The sequence below is a fragment of the Schistocerca cancellata genome, chromosome 5 (genome assembly GCF_023864275.1).
Source record: "Schistocerca cancellata isolate TAMUIC-IGC-003103 chromosome 5, iqSchCanc2.1, whole genome shotgun sequence".
Lineage (NCBI taxonomy): Eukaryota > Metazoa > Arthropoda > Insecta > Orthoptera > Acrididae > Schistocerca > Schistocerca cancellata.
The window spans coordinates 418,909,727-418,929,187 of record NC_064630.1 but is presented as its reverse complement, the minus strand read 5'-3'; the positions used below and the strand labels follow the sequence as shown (position 1 = coordinate 418,929,187).

The following is a 19,461-nucleotide window of genomic DNA, read 5'->3' as shown; positions in this document are numbered from 1 at the left end:
TGAACACTAATGATGGTGGCATATTAAATGTGGCAAAGAACTCGAGTATGTCTAACAAGATGAATATAAATGAATTTGAGATAACTTGGGTGAAGGTGTCAAAGATGGGAAAAAATTATTAGTCAAGTGTTTATCTTAGTCATCCACATCAAGTATCAAAATTATGGGAAAGCAAGCTTGGAAAATATTTTGTGTAAATTCTTTGATCATGCCACAGTGATGTCGCAAGATTTCAATATGTTAGCTATTTACAGGGAGAGATATGTTTAAAGCATCATAGTCTATTAAAATTAAACAATAATTTAAGAAGTTAACAGGAAAAAGATGATCAGAAACTACCTTAGCAATCAACAGCAAACATTCAGTGCTATGGAGGAAAATGAAGATGACCTAGTAAACAATATTTGTTTTTATGAAGTAGTGATACGGGTATGAATTTGGAATGGAAGTTAACTATTTATCAGAAATCAGTATGTTACCCTGAATTGTAAGAAGTAGTCAGAAGAAAAAGCAGCATCTAGACTACATCAAGGATGTATAATAGGACTGTAACTGTTCATGATGTATCCAAACAGAAGAGTACACAACATTTTCAGCTCTCTTCTTTGCATATGATGCAATGGTATTCTACGAAACTACCAGAAAATTATTAACAAATGCACAAAGACTTTTTTGATATTAAGCATTTGGTATTTTTACTGGCAGCTGATCACCAATATGAATAAGTGTATTGTAATGCACGAAAATATACAAAATATCTAACATTGTCTTACAACGTATCGGGTGATCAGTCACTGCAATCAATCAAGGAGTTGCTGTAATTCCTCAATAGTCCAGTCAATGAAGGAAAATTTGAGAAAAAAATTTGCGTAGCCATAAATTTTTGTACAGTGATAGGAGGAAGTGTCATGAACAACATACTAAAAATCCTGACTGTTTGGTGTAAGCATGGGAGATAGGAGACTTTTACAGGTTACTTTTTTAAAGTTTTTCTTGAATAACTCAAAGTGTAGCTTCCAGAAAGGATATTTCATAGTACAAAATTATACAACATTTAATTCCCTACAAAAGGTCTTATTCTTTTTTTCCTTAGGACTAATGACTTCCACATTGAATTGGATAGAGAAATAGCAGATTATTAAAAATAGTGTTTTAAGGGTATAAAATTAATGTTTATTATTAAATGTGTACACCACATCTAAGAGCAATAGAACCATATTATATGATTGTGTTCTGGGGGTGTAACAGGGTGGAGGAGCAAGGTGGAAGGTTGAAGTGTGATGGAAAATAGGTCACCAGATTGTGGTCATGCATTTCCCTCCTTTGTATGTCTGCAAACTGAAAAGCAAGCAAGTGATTCCCCACTCTCTCCACCACACTACATCACAAAGAGTAACTACAGGGCATTTTACAAAGTTGTCCAGACCCTTCTGCAGCTCGTCTTACAAATCAATCACTGGAGAAGCTTTGTGCAGATGTGCCCGGGGGTGTTTCTTTTCCACAAGAAATGGTTAACACTACAAAGAATACAGATTTGAGTTACTAATAACATAACACAACAAATGCTTACGACAGAATGTATGTAAATCCCTGCATACTGTTCTACACTGCTAGAGGTAAACGGATTCTCAGTCACCCTACACAACAGCTGCAGCATTCTTCTTGGAAAGGCAACTATCCCTCTTTAAGCACACAATTGCTGTACAATTTCCAGTTTACTGACTATACCTCCCCAGCATTTCCAATTCAGTTCTCTCATGTGAATAAACAAAACAACTTCACTGAGCTTGTGTTTATACCGTGGAGTTACTTTTAGTTTATTAAGTCATTACTTGCTTGCAGTTGTTAAACAAGCTATTACATAAAAAAGTGCCACAGCTGTAGCTGTCTTCATTTGTGTCCACTGTCAATGGCTAGAACTTTTTTCAGCATGAGGTGCATCAAACACATCACTCCAGCCTCAGCTCTCCCAACACATGAAGAAGTTCAGAGGCTCGAATTGTACCACTCTATAACAGGAGGAGGTCACCTAGGCATTATGGAACATCAGATATTTCAATATAACGCATTACAACAGATTACTGCTCTAAACTTTTGGTCATTCATTAATTCACCAACAATGGAGTATAACAAGATTACAAGGATCTGCAACATGCTGTCAATGACAAGCACCCATAAGATGCCATATTTACCAATCCAGCCCTTTCCCAATAACAATATATAGGTCAGTGTCAACATCACACAAATTAAGCACTTTCAGCAATTTTTTTTATAGGGACATCTTTTACATAAAATCTTCCTTAACAACTGCAAATAGATACTCACTTTACAAATTAAAAATAACTCCACTATATTAAGTACGAGCTCAGGAAAGTTATTTTGTTCACTTACATAACAGAACTAGACAGGAAATCAGGGGAAGTATAGTCTGACTGTAAACTAAAAATCAAACAGCACTCCTGGTGGAGGAAGTTATCTTTCCCAGAAGAACGCTACAACTGCCATACACGATGACTAAGAATCAATTTCCCCTCTAGCAGTTAAGAAGAGTGTGCAGATATTTACACAGAATGTGTTCATATGCTTTTCTCAGATTTGTATTATTACTAACTCCTGTCTGTATTAAATCCAATATTAACACACTCCCCCGGAGTGTCTGCACTTTGTATCAGTGATTCAAAGGCCGAGTGAAGGAAGGGGCAGTATAAATTTGTGAAATACTCCGCAGTGGTTTTTGTGCTGGAGTGGGGTAGAAAAAGTGGGGAGACGAAAGCTCGCTCTGCTCTTCCATTCACAGACATACAAAGGAGAGAAGTGCATGATCACCATCTGGCAACCCAACTTCTCTCACACTTCTTTCCTACCCCCCCCCCCTCTTTCCCACCCTGTTACATCCCCTGAACACAATGAATCCCCTAATAAGGTACTACTGCACATTTAATATTTGTTCACAACTCAATTCTTTTAATATTAAACATTAATTTTGTAATTTTAAAACAGTACTTTAAATAATCTGTGATTCTTCATCCTTTGCAATACAGCCACTATTAGCCCCAGAGAAAAAATGAATAGAACCTTTTTATAGGGAATTTAATGTAGTTTAATTTTGAACTAGCGAATATTTTTCTTGAAAGTGCAGTTTTCAAGTCATTCTCAAAAAATTTTAAAAAATGACCTTTAAATATCCTTTGGTCTTCATTGATTGGGCTACAGGTAATTTAATTCACAGGAACAACAGTTAACTGTATTATCATGGGTAAAATACTATGTAAGAGAATTTGTCTACCTAGAAGCGAAAATAACAAGAAAGGGGGAAACACGACAGTACTGTTAATAACCACAATAAGTATAAAAGACCTGCTGGACAAGGTCTGCAGTTTTCAGAGGCTATTCACAGGTAATGAAGCTGAGGACAGAGAAATGGCATTGTTTGAAGATTATTTAAATAACGCAGGGATATCTGCAGACGATTACTGATTAGTCCAAAGTACAGCAACATGTGCTCACCGCAAAATCTACAAATTAATCTCTCAAGCAACCAACCACCAAACCGAACCAGCACCGCCGCCGCCGCCGCCGCCACCACCGCCACCACCACCACCACCACCACCACCACCACGACAACCACCATCACCTTGTATTGTTTCCCACTGCTGGAAGCGTTTGCTTGGAACAAAAGCCTTTATATCTTCTCTGTTCTTCCCACAACCTCTCTGTTGTCACTGTGGGTCAATCTTCTTCTCTCTCCTAAATCCTTTCTTCAATTATTTTTTTTTTTACCCCTTTGTCTCTTGCTTCCATCTTTATCTTACACTTCTTCCTAGGCATCATCATTCATTCTCTTCGCAAGCCCATAGCATTTAAACTTTTTCTTTCAATTTTCTCTTTTAGGGGTACCTTATTTAATACTTTCATTTCTCGTTTTCTGTTTTTGTTACATCTGACAGACATCTCAAAAACTTCATTTCACTTGCTTGCCCATTACTTTTTTCCCTTGTTCTCTTGGCCCAGGTCTCAGCAACATACAACAGAATTAGTGTATAATATGTTTTGTGGATACCTTACTTCTTTAGGAAATTTCTTTGTTCCATAAATGATTCCTCTCACACCCCCCATAAAGTTATCAGTGGACTTGTATATCATTGTCATTTCTTCCACTTTCCTCCGCTACACTCCTCAGGTTCTTGAAAGTTTCCACAACTTTCACCGGTTCTTCACCTCCAAGTGACTCTTCTTACCAAAGGTCTAGCCTTTTCCTCTTGTTCTGACGATCAGCCCACATTATTTTAAATTGAATTTTAGTATAATTTTAGTATAAAATCTTGTACAACTTCTTCACAAATATGTATTTGCTCCAGCACTTCCTCCTTGTTGTTCCACAATACCATCAAATTACAAGCAAACAACCTTGCTATCACTCTGCTTCCTAAATACAAGGGTTGAATAAAAAATAATGCCTCCACCTTTGTTAATTGGGTTTGGATGGGAATATTTTAACAAATCAAATGCAGAAATAATCCTTAGAGTGTGATCTTTAATTACCAATTTCATTTTTCCACACAATCACCAATCAATTGAATACATTCCTGCCAACGATGAACAAATCTTCCGAAGCGACCATGGAAGAAGTCGACACACTGTTTCCACAACCACAGTTTCACAGTTCTCTCAACGTCTTCATAAGAAGCATAATGATGTCCTCGCAGATCATCATTCATTATCGGGAACAGATGGAAGTCAGAAGGTGCTAAATCTGGACTGTACGGAGGATGGTGGTGAGATTCAGTCTCTGAAGTTCTGCTGTAAAGTGTGTGGTTTGGCATTGTCATGCTGCAGGAAAACATTTCCCTTTTCCTTTCGGACCATTGTTAGCCATTGTTTCAGAGTTCGCAGAGTTGTGATGTAACACACTGAATTTATTGTTGTTCCACACTCAAGGAAATCAACATGGATAATGCCATCTGTGTCCCAGAACACTGTGGCCATGATTTTTCCAGCTGACGGTTGCGTCTTGAATTTCTTTTTCTGGGGCAAACCTTTGTGTTGATATTCCATAGACTGACATTTCGTCTCTGGGCCGTAATGGTGTACCCACATTTCGTCTCCTGTCACAACTGAATGGAGAATGGCATCACTTTCATTCTTGTAACATGAGAGGAGTTCCTGGCAAAGTTTGAGTCTGTGTACTTTCAATTCAGGAGTCAGCATCTGGGGTACCCATCATACACAGGTCTTCTGATAGCCAAGCAAAGCAATAATGTTACCCACACATTTTTGCAAAATACCAACTGTGCTTGAAATTTCTCTCTGAGTGATACGACGATCATCCTGAATCAATCTGTCAACATTTTGCTTGTGAAACTTGGTGGTTGCTGTCACAGGACATCCAACTCTTTGTCTGTCATGCAGGTCAAATGTTCCCACCTCTACATCTTTAAACTTACTCGCCCAACAACACACAGTACTCAACATCAACACAATCACCATAAACTGCTTTCATTCTCTGACGTATCTCCTTTAGGCTGACACCTTCTGCTGTCAAGAATTCAGTGACTGCATGTTGCTTAAATCACGTTGACCGACCATCTGCGCAAAGTTCCATGTTTTACTCTGTAACAACACAACTGTTCAATGCTAAGGCTTCCGGTCAAGTGGAGCTGTAAAGAAAAGGCTACAGAACAAGCCAGTACCTGCCGCATAACGATGCTGCCAACTGTTGAAGAGTCACAAGGGCGGAGACATTACTTTTCAGTCAACCCTCGTATCTTGCCACTTGTGCAATTTAATAGATAGCACTGTGAAACACAATGGAGATACACTTCCTTATATCATGCTGTTTTTGCGATCCTGTTCCGTCCCCTCCAATTCTCAAACAATTTAAACTTCCCTGATAGAACCATTACATCACCAGTAAACTCAGCTATTCTACCCCTCTTTCTTCATCCTTCCAAGGTGTGCCGTACACTTCCATCAATTTCAAGAAGACTATTGACTAGCTCTCCCATACTCAGTGTGGTGTTCCAGCAATTGTCTCACTTCAAATATGACATATACTGTGGACTTTCCTAGTCTGGAACCATACTGTTATTTTCTCAGCTGCTATTCCACTGTTCTATATCCTTACTATATCTAAATGAAATGCAACTGATTTAATTACACAAAGAGCCACTATACTGTTTCATACACCACCGTTGATCAATCACCAGTTTGTCAGAACTGAAGTATACAACAGAACAACAAGGGTTTCTTTCAAGTAAATACAGTTATTAAGTTTTCATACTGCAGCTATAACCTATCCACCAATGATGATGTTTGATACTGACTTTATTAAAACTGGAATGAATTTGAATAAAATTAGCAAATTACATGGAATATGCTGGCATTCAGCTGTGGGGAGGCCAGGGATAAATTGGATAAGACCACAGTACTGGAATCGATACAGGAAGCATGTCACAAATGCTTGGTGAATCTATACATCGCAACTATTCATCAGTCATAGATCCTCACCAAGCTCGAGAAACAGAAGAGGCATGGAAAATTCAATATACATCAGAAAACAACATGTATTGGTGTTCTGCACTTTTTTCATAATCAGAAGTGATGGAGGGAAGTAGCGACCTCTGTAAGTTTTGACCAGTCAGTAGTGAAATATTATTGCTATAAATTACAAAATACTAACATGAAATACTTCCACACACAAGACACTTTGCTAAGGAAGATAGGAACTTATCGCAACAAGTCAATACCAGCTGACTTCTAAAGACTTCTCCACATCAAGCAACTCACACAAAAAATGCCACATTATTGTGTATGTGTAATACTAAACATTCTCCCAGCTATCAACAGGATAAAGTAGTAGTATAATGACGAAGAAACATTATTAACACTTTGCCACACACTGTACAGTACAGGGTAGACCAAACTTAATTAAACAATCATATAACCATCCACAAAGGAAAGTAGCAAGTATTTCAAGTTGTCGACAGATAGCACCATTGAGGGTGCCGTTCTTCTCAGTTAGCACACATAATGGCATGAAGAAGGTTGTCTATTGAGCAGCACATAAAATGTATGCACTTTTTCTTGGTTACAAACAATTTATCCTAAATCCAATGTTGAATGTCAGAAGAATTTGGACCACCTGCAGCCCACTGAGACACAATCACTCAAATAAACAAGCAGTTTGATGAAAGTGCCAGTACTGTGAATCCTAAACATACCAACCAGTAGAGAATGGTCTGGTCTAATGAGGCCAAATTCCATCACCAGGATCGGTGAACAGACACAATTGTGAATTTTGGCGAAGAAAGAACCCCAGTTTCATCGATGAATATGATTTCTGCCTTTGTAGCTGCTCGGTCAATGTGCCCGATTGCTATGTTGACGATCCAGGTTCAATTCCGTGACGGGTTAGAGAATCATCATTGACGCAGTCATTGCCAAAGTGGCAGCAAATACAAAAACTTGTACTACGCAGATGAACAATACCAGATAGTGTCTCCCAGCCAATAATGCCATACAATCATTTCATTTCCTGTCCCTGGGAGTAATAATGCATGACATACAAAGTACCGATTGACCCATTCTTCCCGGAAGGTCGCATCACGGAGGAACCTACCTTGAGTTAAACAGGGGTGCCTGTCATCCAAGAACTTCAGACTAGATCAAGCATTCATGAACTGACATGGCAGCAAGATGGTGCTCCACCACACTTCGCCAACACTGTTTGGGCATTCTTGCATGAAGTGCTTCGTCAGCGCTGGATTGGTCATTGAGTAACTGTGGCATGGCCAGCCCTATCTCCTAACTTCGTCTCACTGGCCTTTTTTTTCTTTCTTAGCAGTTACATTACAGATGAGATGTACACTATCCCATTACCATTGAGTAGCATTTGCATGACACAAATTTTCAGGAGTTCAAGAATGTTCTGGTGGTGGGAAAAGGCATGTGAAAACATTTCTGTGGAAAATCTATTAGTGTGTCAACAATTACTGGCATTTGTGTGTTACAGCACTCTTCTAGCCCTTACCAGCATTCAACAATAAAATTAAAGTATAATCAAAAACTGCCTAACTAAGTCTGACAAACACCTGTAGTTCACCAATTACAAATGTAGATATCAAAGAAAACAAATTGTCGAAAATGTGACAGCTGTTTGTAGTTAACGTTTCAGCCAGCAGACACAAAGAGACCACCCATCAGTTTAGCATAGTCCTTTCTTGAGAATTATGTGCTCCCTGTTTTGTAGGTATGTGCACAGAGCCTCATCAAGTGCATCCTGACAGCTTACTGGCAACCCGCCTATCCCCCTCCCTACCAATTTAACCTACAGTTACAAAGTTAATTGTGTCTAACTATTACAGCACACTACAGATTTTATACAACTCTATTCTGTGATGTGGTTCGTCATGTGGCATTGTATGTATCACCATCTATTCAATTGCCTACTGGAGGGAAAGGGGAAATGAGGGAGATACAATTATTATCAACTGCTCCTAAATTAGTGACGTCACAACAAACAAATGTCAAAGCTGAAACTCAAAAAGACAAGCATTCTTGTTGGTTGCACGAAAAATATCACAACCAGGATTTTCATGAGCATTTGAAGAAATGCAAGTCTAACACCTTAGAACCAATTTTGAAGCTCTTTTCATCAATACTTACTTTAGATCTAACTTACAGTGTTGCAATTTGGAACATTTCTGCAAGGAAACCTAACTATGGAACATGTAAACCTATAAATTCATTGCGGGGGGGGGAGGGGGAGAAAAGTCCAATATGGAGTGATGCACATCTCACTATCTAAGAAAGAAACATTTTGGCTAGTGTGAAATGTAGGTGTCAATGACACATTGGTATTGTGGAAAGAAACTGCCTGACTAGCTTACATCATCATTGTTCAAACTGCAAATGTGAGTCATGAGACCAATACTTTTTTCACATCCAAGGCAATGAGGTTAAATAATAATCTTTTTCTCTTAGGCTTTGAAAGTAGGTCATAAGTCTGTCAGTACCTAGCATAACATACTGTAACTGTCCTATTTAATGTGGACTAAAATAATTAGGCTTGTCATCACTTACTTGCTTGGTAGCCTACCTTTAAAAACTTAAATATTCAGTATCATTCCACCCAACCCAGGGTGTTAAGATGGATGTAGCCTATGGCAATAAAGAAAACTGTAATGCACAATGTGTACTAATAAGTAGACTACTGAACTGTGTTGGAATACTGTGTACTACTGATGCAAAAACTTATTCCACAATTACCAACAGAGCAACAAACTGATAGGGGCCAACTGTACATGTAACATAGGATGCAATTGCAAATATCGACTCACAAAACATCTTTACAAACAAGTGTCACATTCAGGAGGAGAGTGTACATTAAAAAGAAAGAACAAACATGACGTGATGCAGCCTTATTATGTAGACTGATATGGATGTCTATGCACCTATTGGTTGAGATAATAGTTCACATATGAGACACTGAATTTGCAGTCATAACATTCCTTAGTGAAGAATGTGATAAGTTTTAAAGTAGGGAACTTACAAAGTGGGTAAAACGAAGATGAAGATAATATATCAAACCACTACTTTGCTTTTTATGGCTTCCATAATCAAAAAATAACAAGTGTCCTAGTAACTGTTCACTTACCTTTGCGTTCTCATATCTGTGATTTGATGAAACCATCTTTATCAAAACTGACACTTGCAACACAGACCCCGATACCACCCGTTTATGTCCCTGTACACCTGCATCCAGAGCCATAAACCTGGACTACGCCTACTCACCAAAATTAGGTTGCCGGCATGGTCTCAAACGTCATTCTTATATCTAAATTGTTACTGACCGCTTGAATATTAAACACTGTAAATAACTACTATGTTGGTGTAAACAACCTGTAACACTCCGACGTCACTCATAGCGCACCTACTACAACTTTACTGTGTATTTCCCCACCGACAACTTTCTTTGGCAGCCATTGCCACCCAGCCACAGTTGTACATACCACTGCATGATTTTGATTGGCCATTGTGTGAAATATTATATAAACCTACTTCTTTGGCCGTTCTTGCCAGAGATACTATTCGTGAACTGCCAGTGGATTGTGTTCTGCTAGCTTGGCGTTCTAGTGGGCAACATGGCTGATACATTGATTGATTTGGAGATGGCACCAACAGAAAGTGCACCGGAAATTGTAGATCATAATGAAGAGGAGTAAGTGGAATTTGTGATATTAGTATGACTCGCGTTATGAGAATGTTAAGTGCATAAAATTTATTACAGTTATTCAGAGACTAGGCGTATATGGCACAAAACAACGCACCGAATTGTGCAACGTTAAAGTAATCTTTCTGTTTTCCCGACCGCTCTCTAATTTGTGAATCGTTCAGGAGAAAAGTCAGCTTACTTAAACTGTCTGGAAAAAGTACTGTCTATTGCTCAGTCGATGTTGTTTCGTTGTAATGCTGTTACCAGCTGAGAGACGACTGTCGAGGATCAATGTAGAGTTACGTAGTTGTATGCTGTAATCTGGTAATAGTAACTGCGTTTTAAAATTTAGTTATTAATCAAAATCAGAAATCCTGGGGGTGAACTGTAGATATTGGCAGCCTTTTTTTTTTTGTAATCGCGGTCATTCGCCAGTAACAAAATCCCTGAAAACAGAATTTACACGTAGTTTTAACTAATGTTGACTTTCACGTTATGTAGAACAGACGTAAACGTACTCACTCTCCAGTAACCTTTTTTATCCCACGCCACAAAAACTGCATTTGTCGGTAATTAATCATAAGTCTGTGTAAAATGCATAGAAGTAGGCGTAGTTAGGCTAAATTTTTTTAAAAATTCTGGACCTTGTATGATGATACATTGACATTGCATTAAGAATACTCAAGGGTTATCTGAAACATTTAGTTTTCTAACAAAATAGGTTTCATAAAGCAGTTTTCACACCTGTTTTTAACTTACTGCACCTAAATAGTTTCTTACCTCACCTTCGCACTTTATCCAAGACATGTTTTACCAGCTTCTAAGTGTTGTGAAAATGTCACAATTAGTAAAGTGCCTATAGTTTGTGTGTTGTGGCACGCACGCACACACACACACACACACACACAAACAAGTATTTCGATATAAAGAGACAGCATAAAATTTAACCAGATGCAGTGTTAGAGCTGCAGCTGTTAACTGTATTTGAGGAATGCTTATGCTTTCTTTCAGCACTTCTCATTTTAAACTTTTTTTGCCTCATTTGGTCTCTTTCTCATGACAGTCTTTATTAGGCATTAATTATTGACTCCAGGCCTTCATTTCTCACTTGATTAATCCATTTATCCTTTGTCAGTTCCCTTTAACAACATGCTTCAAAGAGTTATAATCACAGATTAGAAACCATATTTCAGGCTATCAGTGCAGTAGTGGCCTAACCCACATTTTTGGAAAAAATGAGATATTCACAGAGAACATCACTTAACGCTCTACCATTACACCAGACATGTATTTGGACATCATGGACAATGTGGTAGTGTCAGATGTTGTTTATGCAGCGTGCAGTGCCATACGAAACGCAGCACAATAGTGACTTATGCCACTGAATGGTCATTAGTGCGTGTGTACTAAGGAACGACATGTGCAGTAGCCCCGGTGATGATGTCAAAGCCACATCGTGACGTAGGGATTGTGTTATATTCCCTTGTTGGACTCGTACGATTTTATATGAACACCGGTACAGATAAGGAACATTTCCATTTCAGACCTGTTTGAATTGGACACTACGGCCAATGCCTTAGACATGGAATGTGCACCTGGCCGATTCAGCCAGCATGCAAGTGGTACAGTGGATGAGTTATGTGTCATGTTAGCAGAGCCCAATCTGCCCAATACATCGAAGGATACCACACCCATTATGTCAACCAAGGACGTATCGGAGGGGATCGTAGCACCGGTACCATAATTGCACTGCAATGAGGAAGAAAATGAGTCTGGATTGCACACCTGTGGGTGCAGTACATTCAAAGAGAAAAGTGATAAAAAGGGGAAGAATACAGTAGCGTGAAGGGAAATGAAGTACCAAAGAATTGTCCCACCCTCGGAGCATGCACATGTCGGAGGGAATGTGGTCGACATTTTTCACCTGAACACCAGCAACATCTGTTTGACTTGTTCTATGCATTAAGTAGTTTCTACTTGCAGTCGGCAAACATTTTTGCTGTGGTGAAGATAGTCCCTGCGGCACACACATATTCCTCTGATATTACAGAGTCGCGATGAGCAATAACACGTCTATACCATTTCCAGAATGAAGAGGGAGTGGATATGAAGGTGTGTAAAATGTTCTTTAAGAACATTTTGCAGATATTAGATGGTTGGATTACAAGGTTTCTTTTGCACAAAGTGGGCACCAGACCCCACCCATCGATAAGCGAGGTGCATAACTTGCTAGAAACAAAACACCAATAGCGAAGACTTGCGGTAGAGAGCTTCATAAAATGGTTTCCAGCATAACAGGGCCATTATGCACGAATGAATGAAACAGTGGATCGGAAGTATTTGTTACCAGATCTGAGCATGGGGAAGTTATACCATTTATATAAAGTTGAGCATAATGATCCAGTCTCATACTACATGTTCGGTCAGGTATTTAATGCAAGATTTAATCTCTCCTTTCATCCTCCTGTAAGTGATTCCTGCCATAAATGTGACCTCTGTAACATCAAACATGCTGCAGCCGACACTGTGGAAGAGAAGGGGAAATGGGAACGTGAAAGAGAGTTACATCAACGTAAGGCCGAGAGCGTGCAGACGGGAGTGCATTGCGATCCAGCAGAAGGGAGGCATCAGGACAATGATGCGACCATGATTGCCTTTGATTTGATGAGGACTATACTGACACCGGTACTTATTGACAGGTATCTGTTACTACAAGCGGCAGTTGTGGGCATACACAATCTATGTACCAAGAAAGCTACCATGGATGTATGGAGTGAGGGCAAAGCATCCCGAGGACCACAAGAAATTGGATTGTGTCTCATGTATTACATTAAATATAATGTCCAAACAAAATGACTGATTATCTGCTCAGATCAATGTGGCAGACAAAATCAGAATATAAAAATGTCCTTACTGTGTCAATTCATGGTTCTGCATGCAGACTTCACACTGAAAGTAATCCACCATAAATTCATAATCAGTGGGCATTCGTACCTACCACGTGACCAGGAATTCAGTATCATCACGAAGAACAGGAAATTTCACCCGAACATATACACACCCTCTGACTGGATGTCATTATTACTTCACAAAAACAACCACCCTTCGTCGCTATACCGCTGGCAAGGAATGATTTCATATCCACAGTACGTTTAGAGAGAAACATACGTAACCGTAAAGTGTCTACACAAAATACCAGGGTGCAATGGCTCCATATTCAGTGGCTTCAGTATAAAGCATCCCCCACTATATCATGTTTTATAAATACTCCAATGAGCCAGATGTCCTGTTTGCTGACATCAGTTTTGCTAAATGAGGGTCGAAAGTAATTGACTCTGGACATACTATACCCCAATGGAAATGCTATTAGCGGATTGAAAAAGACTGATTTAATGACCTTGCTGCAATTCGTACCCCTGGTGTACCTTGGTTATTACCATAACTTGAAGACATCTGCATGGCCGAGTAGTGACACCATTCCTGTAAATGATGATACGGATGATGAACATTAACACCTCATGTGTATCTTGTCCAGGTTGACTACAGTGTGTAAAGCCTATCCCACTTGTTTCATGTATTATGGCCAAGTGTGCCAAAACAACAGTGGCCTAACCCACATACAAAAAAAGTCTAAAAACACTGTTACAGTTCACTCCATGTATAGCCAATTACTGGAGGCCATAGCACGTTATGTATACCACAATCATTGCTATACGCTGCAATCACTATCTTACGTATCAATTCTGCAAATGTCAATATCTTCCAATGGCCATTCCCACAAACCAGTATGCTGTGGGTTAGGCCACTATAGTACTGATAGCCTCATTTATGGCTGTTGCAATGCATGGACTAGTGTTAAGAAAAAGTTAAATGTAGAGGAATGGAGGAGAGACGAAGTTTTAGGGATAGTACCTGTCTGTGAAGGCTGTAATATGAGCTACAGCACACTGAAAAAAGGGATTGCGCATCACTGCAGATGTGCTGTCCACCCATTATCATCTGGGATTTTAGTGATTGAACCATATCCATTAACTTACATAGCTTAACTGCAGCTATTGATACCAATAAACTATATAACTATGAAAAATGAATCCAAAACCCCAACGACTCAGAAATTCAAGTACCCCATACTCACTACATCAGTTAAAACACAACCAGCATACCATATTCAGCAATAAGACCGAACGTCTACAGCAACTGTATTACAGACATCGTATCACCACCTATCTCAGAATGTAGTGATAAATTCATGAACTTCACTGTCATATCCATTCCTAATAAATAAGCAATAACAAAAATTTAGACTTCTTCCTGCACAACAAGCACCAGACTAATCATACCTAACAAATATGCCAAATATACAAACAAAAACTCTTAACTCACTGAAAATGCTTAGAGAGCCCTTGTTAGCGCCCCAAGTACCTAAACTCAAAACTGCTTTGCGTGATGACAACCAGAATTCAGATGAACCCAATACCACCCATTAAACTCAACACGTCCACATCCACCACCAGAAGACATCATCAGATACAACTACACAATGTCTACAAACACAACCAATTCAAAAACTACACACCGTAGTGACATTACACACCACAACACCATTGTGTCACAGGTCAAAACAGACAGTTGGAATTGGATGCTTCCACTGACTCATTGCCCTTGCAACCAGATTCATCTTTTACCTTTGTTTCATGGTCATAATTTGACATTGCAGTCTAAATGTGTTTGGAAGCTAAAGTACTGAATCAACATATCTGATATTCTTCAATGAAATACAACAGCAGTTTCTGTAGTTGTGGCCAGTATTCAAAACTCTCTTATCTAGGTCATCCAGATAACTGATAACTGAATAATGCATTTTAAAACAAGCAGTTGGACATGGATTGGCTACAGCAACATATCCTTGTTGTCGTAACTCATGATGCTAATTACAGATATAGACAGGGTGTCCATAAAGTCCCTTTACAACTTCAAAATTTTATTACAATGGCAGTTGTTGCAATATTTTAACATCATTTCTTTTATTACAATCAGTGTTTATAAAAGTTTTTTTGATCCTGTTTAATAGACCTCTATGTGGGCACCTTTAGTTGCACGAAGCACATCGAGACTACTCGATTTCTTGCCAAGTTCGCTGTAGCGTAGTGTTATCAGTGGTGGCAATGGCATTATGAATCCTTTGCTGCTTAAAGTAAGCAATGCCCCATATCTGTGTCTGATACATGATATCTTCTACATACCCCCATAAAAAAGTCCAAGGGAGTGATATCTGGTGAATACAGTGGCCAAGGAATTGGCTCATTCCTCCCAATCCATATGCCTGGAAATGTTTCATTGAGGAACCAGTGAACATGCAGTCCCCAATGTGGTGGTGCACCACTTTGCTGGAAAATGATAGTTGGTTGTAAGTCAATCAACTGTGGTGCTACACATTCAGTCAGAATGTCAAGGTAAACATCTACAATAATTGAAACTTCCTGGCAGATTAAAACTGTGTGCTGGACCAAGACTCGAACTCGGGACCTTTGCCTTTCGCGGGCAAGTGCTCTACCAACTGAGCTACCCAAGCACAACTCACGCCCCATCCTCACAGCTTTACTTCTGCCAGTACCTCGTCTCCTACCTTCCAAACTTTACAAGGTACTGGCAGAAGTAAAGCTGTGAGGACGGGGTGTGAGTCGTGCTTGGGTAGTTCAGTTGGTAGAGCACTTGCCCGTGAAAGGCAAAGGTCCCGAGTTAGTCTCGGTCCGGCACACAGCTTTAGTCTACCAAGAAGTTTCATATCAGTGCACACTCTGCTGCAGAGTGAAAATCTCATTCTATCTACAGTAACTGTTGATTCATTGAAGAAAAATGGACCAATTATTCGGTTGCATATGATTCCACACCACACACTCACGTTTGGACTATCCCAGTGAAACTCCCTACTAATGTAGGGGTGTTCAGATCCCCAGATTCTCACACTGTGTCTGTTTAATGTCCCAGAAACATGAAAAGTGGCCTTGTCACTGAAACAAACTCACTTGAGGAGTGCTTCATCCTCCAAAAGGCTTTCCACCATGTTGAGTACAGACTCTGTCTGTTTTGGCTTGTCATTTGGCTCAAGTGTCTGTAACAGTTGCGCTTTGTAAGTGTACAACCATAAGTTCTTGCGGAGGACTTTATGCACAGGTGAATGTGGTAGTTGCAACTGTCTGGCAGCAGTGCGGATGGGCTTCGTAAGTGAATGAATGAGTGAAGACATTTAAAACGCGATCGATGTTTTCCTCGGATGTTCTTGGTCACCCGCTCCTCCTCTTATCCAATACTGTCCCTGTCTTCATAAATTTTTTGTGCCATGCATGGACTGAATGGCGTGATGGTTTCGTTGAGTCTGAACATCTGATTTTGTCTCAATAAACCAGGACACACATTTTGCCTTCTCTTGAGGAGTTGCCATTTTATAGAGATTCAGTTCCTTCCATCAACAGAGTATCTGAAACAAAATTTTAGTATACATAGAAACTTTAGTAAACAGTAATTACAATAAAAGAAATTTTGTTAAAATATTTAGACAACTGCCGCTGTAATAACATTTTGAAGTTGTAAAGGGACTTTATGGACCCCCTGTATATATAGTTTCAGAATGAAGAGAATTTACAATAAAATTTCAATGAATAAAATTAAGCGTATTGAAATGAATGCTGCATCTCATGCTCTGCCTCCTTTCTCGCCTCACCCTTTCCTCCGTACTTAACCCTTTATGCCTACAGAGCTGCAGTGCAAGGACAATGAAACAGTGTGTGTGTGTGTGTGTGTGTGTGTGTGTGTGTGTGTGTGTGTGTGTGTGTCAGTTAGCTTGAAAGCAGCGCATTCCTTTAGTGAAAGTATATAATCTGTGTAACTGAAAATGTATGTTCCACAGAAGTGTAAAAGCTTTATTGCAGTTTAATTTAATAATTACTATTTCATTTTTGTCTTTTTCACTGTCCATGTCTTCACCCATACAGAGCTCCCAGCCTAACTTTTCACGAATTTTTTCCTGGCGTCAAGGTCTATATTATTGGATGCTAGCAGATATTTTTTCAAAGAAAGTCCTTTTACTTTGCACACACCTTGCTACCTTGCTTCTTCCTGTATATAACCTACTTCAGAGATAACAAAATTTGTCCTTCTCTTCAAGAATTTCTTGGCCAGATTTAAAATTTAGTCTGTCAGCATGTTCGTCTGCTGTGCACATCAATGTTGGAGTTTCTTTGTATGTACATTGTAGCCATCAGCTTGCAAATGTTCCATTACATCAAACACCAAACTCAACTTCTATTCATCTTTGATGACAGTCATTCATCACCGGAAAGCCATATCCTGATTTTCTTGCCATGATAAACAACTTGTATAGTGATGTAATTCTTGATTCTCTCCCTGTCTCAAAATATAATTTGTTTCTTCAATTAACCCATCTGTTATGAAGTTGCCACTATTTACTTTTGCTGAATAAGAGTAATTATGTAGCAGCTCTAGAACTTCAGCATTAAAAAATAGCATGCATTTGTGCTCCATTTCGCATGCATTCAACCTTTATTGTTTCAAAAATAGTCAGTGGCATTATTGGCTGGGAGACCCCAAAGCACTTGGTACCTAGTTTTAAGTGTTTTAAGTGAATCTGAAAAGTGGGGGGGGGGGGGGGGGGGGTGAGACTGTGAGACTTCAACTCCCATTCCTGCCAGTCATAGTGGTGACTGACTGAAGAGAGGATAGAGCGGATCTCCTGTGAATGAAGAATGGATCTGAATGACTGCAAGCTGTTTGATTTGGGAGTAGGATGCCTAGTGCCACTGCTCCATAGCAGTGCTTGTGTAGGCACCATCTTACCAGTTGTACCATGGGACAGCCCCCTGGTCTAGACTGCAGATTCCGTGGGAGGCACTGATGTACCAATCGGCACTTTCCTGCAATGTGGACGTGGCAAGACTGCTACCAAACCATGCTGAAGAGGAGACTGAATAACTGTAAAACTCTTGTCAATAAATGGATGTTAATTGGATGTTGTCTCATTGACACTTTGGGCATGAAACAGGTCGTCACCACTGACTCGCCACTTGGCTATCCTGAACTCTCGTAGGGGGTCACATCCAGTGAAACCCTTATAATTCATTGCTGATTCAGCTAGATTTTGTTAGTTTTTCATTAACATTTTGAGGTGTCATTTATTTATCCATAATTGCTCCTCTAAAAGCCTTTTTTGAAGGCTACTAACAGACAAAATAAAAAGAAAGTGTTTGAAAGTGAAACAGTGAAGTTGCCAGTTTTTTGGGATGGAGATAGAGGGAAGATTCAGATTCTTTATTGGTCATTCAGCATTATTACATGCAATAGACTTCGTCAGTTCACTTAACCTATTAATTTTACAAAATAAATTTTTACATATTTAAGTTGATATTGGACATTTCTAAAAATTCTTCTAATGAATAGAATGGATTAGTTAACAAGAAGCTATGTACATTTTCTTTAAATAATTTGTCGGGCTTGATTGACACATTCTTAGACAATTTGTTATATATTTTAATTGCCATATACTTATGCCTATTGTTAGTTTTAGCTCATCTATTTTGTGGCAACAGCAGAGAAGTACAGGTTCTTGTATAGTAGTCATGCCTTTGATTTGTTACACTTAAATTAGGTAGTTCAGCAAGTATGTAGTTAATGCTGTCAAGAATATATAAGTTAATAACTGTTAAAATTCTATATTTAATGAACAATGGTTTACAATGTGTCCTATTATCTACCTTAGCCATTACTCTGATTGCTTTCTTCTGGATCACCATAATTTCATTTATTTTTCTGCTGTTTCCCCAGAATATTAACCCATACATTAAAACATATTGATAAAAGGCAAAGTACACTCTCCTTACATACTCAAACGTCACACAACACATCAGTCTCTTCAATAGATATGTAACTCTTGACAACATAACCACTATGTGATCAACATGTTGTCAAGTATGATACCTAAAAACTTTGCCTTTTGTTTTTCTATTTTTGTAGTCTTTGGTAGACTGAACCACATATTCTGAGTCTTTTCCTCATTTAATAGTAGACCATTTGCATTAAACAATGATGCATTTTCTTTTGCCAATTTCATACCGCTTACGAGGTTATCAAATACTTATGGTTTGCAGATAGAAAAGTTGTATCATCTGCAGACATGTACATCTTTACATCTCTGTTTCCTGGTAAGTCATTTATGTGTTCAAGGAAGAGAAGTG

The 19,461-nt window shown here is 39.0% G+C and overlaps 2 protein-coding genes across 3 annotated transcripts in view; one reads left to right on the top strand and one right to left on the bottom strand.

Annotated features, from left to right (window-relative positions):
- Positions 1-9,994, bottom strand: part of LOC126188881 (cyclin-Y) — a 68,893-nt gene extending 58,899 nt beyond the window's left edge. For both annotated transcript variants that reach the window (XM_049930548.1, XM_049930547.1), the window contains exon 1: positions 9,656-9,994. The gene's annotated coding sequence lies outside the window, so the exon portion shown is untranslated. The remainder of the gene's footprint in view (positions 1-9,655) is intronic.
- Positions 9,995-10,070: 76 nt separating this feature from the next.
- The window catches only part of LOC126188880 (dnaJ homolog subfamily C member 7), an 86,914-nt gene continuing 77,523 nt past the window's right edge, over positions 10,071-19,461 (top strand). The window contains exon 1 of the mRNA XM_049930546.1: positions 10,071-10,219. Coding sequence (XP_049786503.1) covers positions 10,143-10,219 — 77 coding nt within the window. The 5' untranslated portion in view covers positions 10,071-10,142. The remainder of the gene's footprint in view (positions 10,220-19,461) is intronic.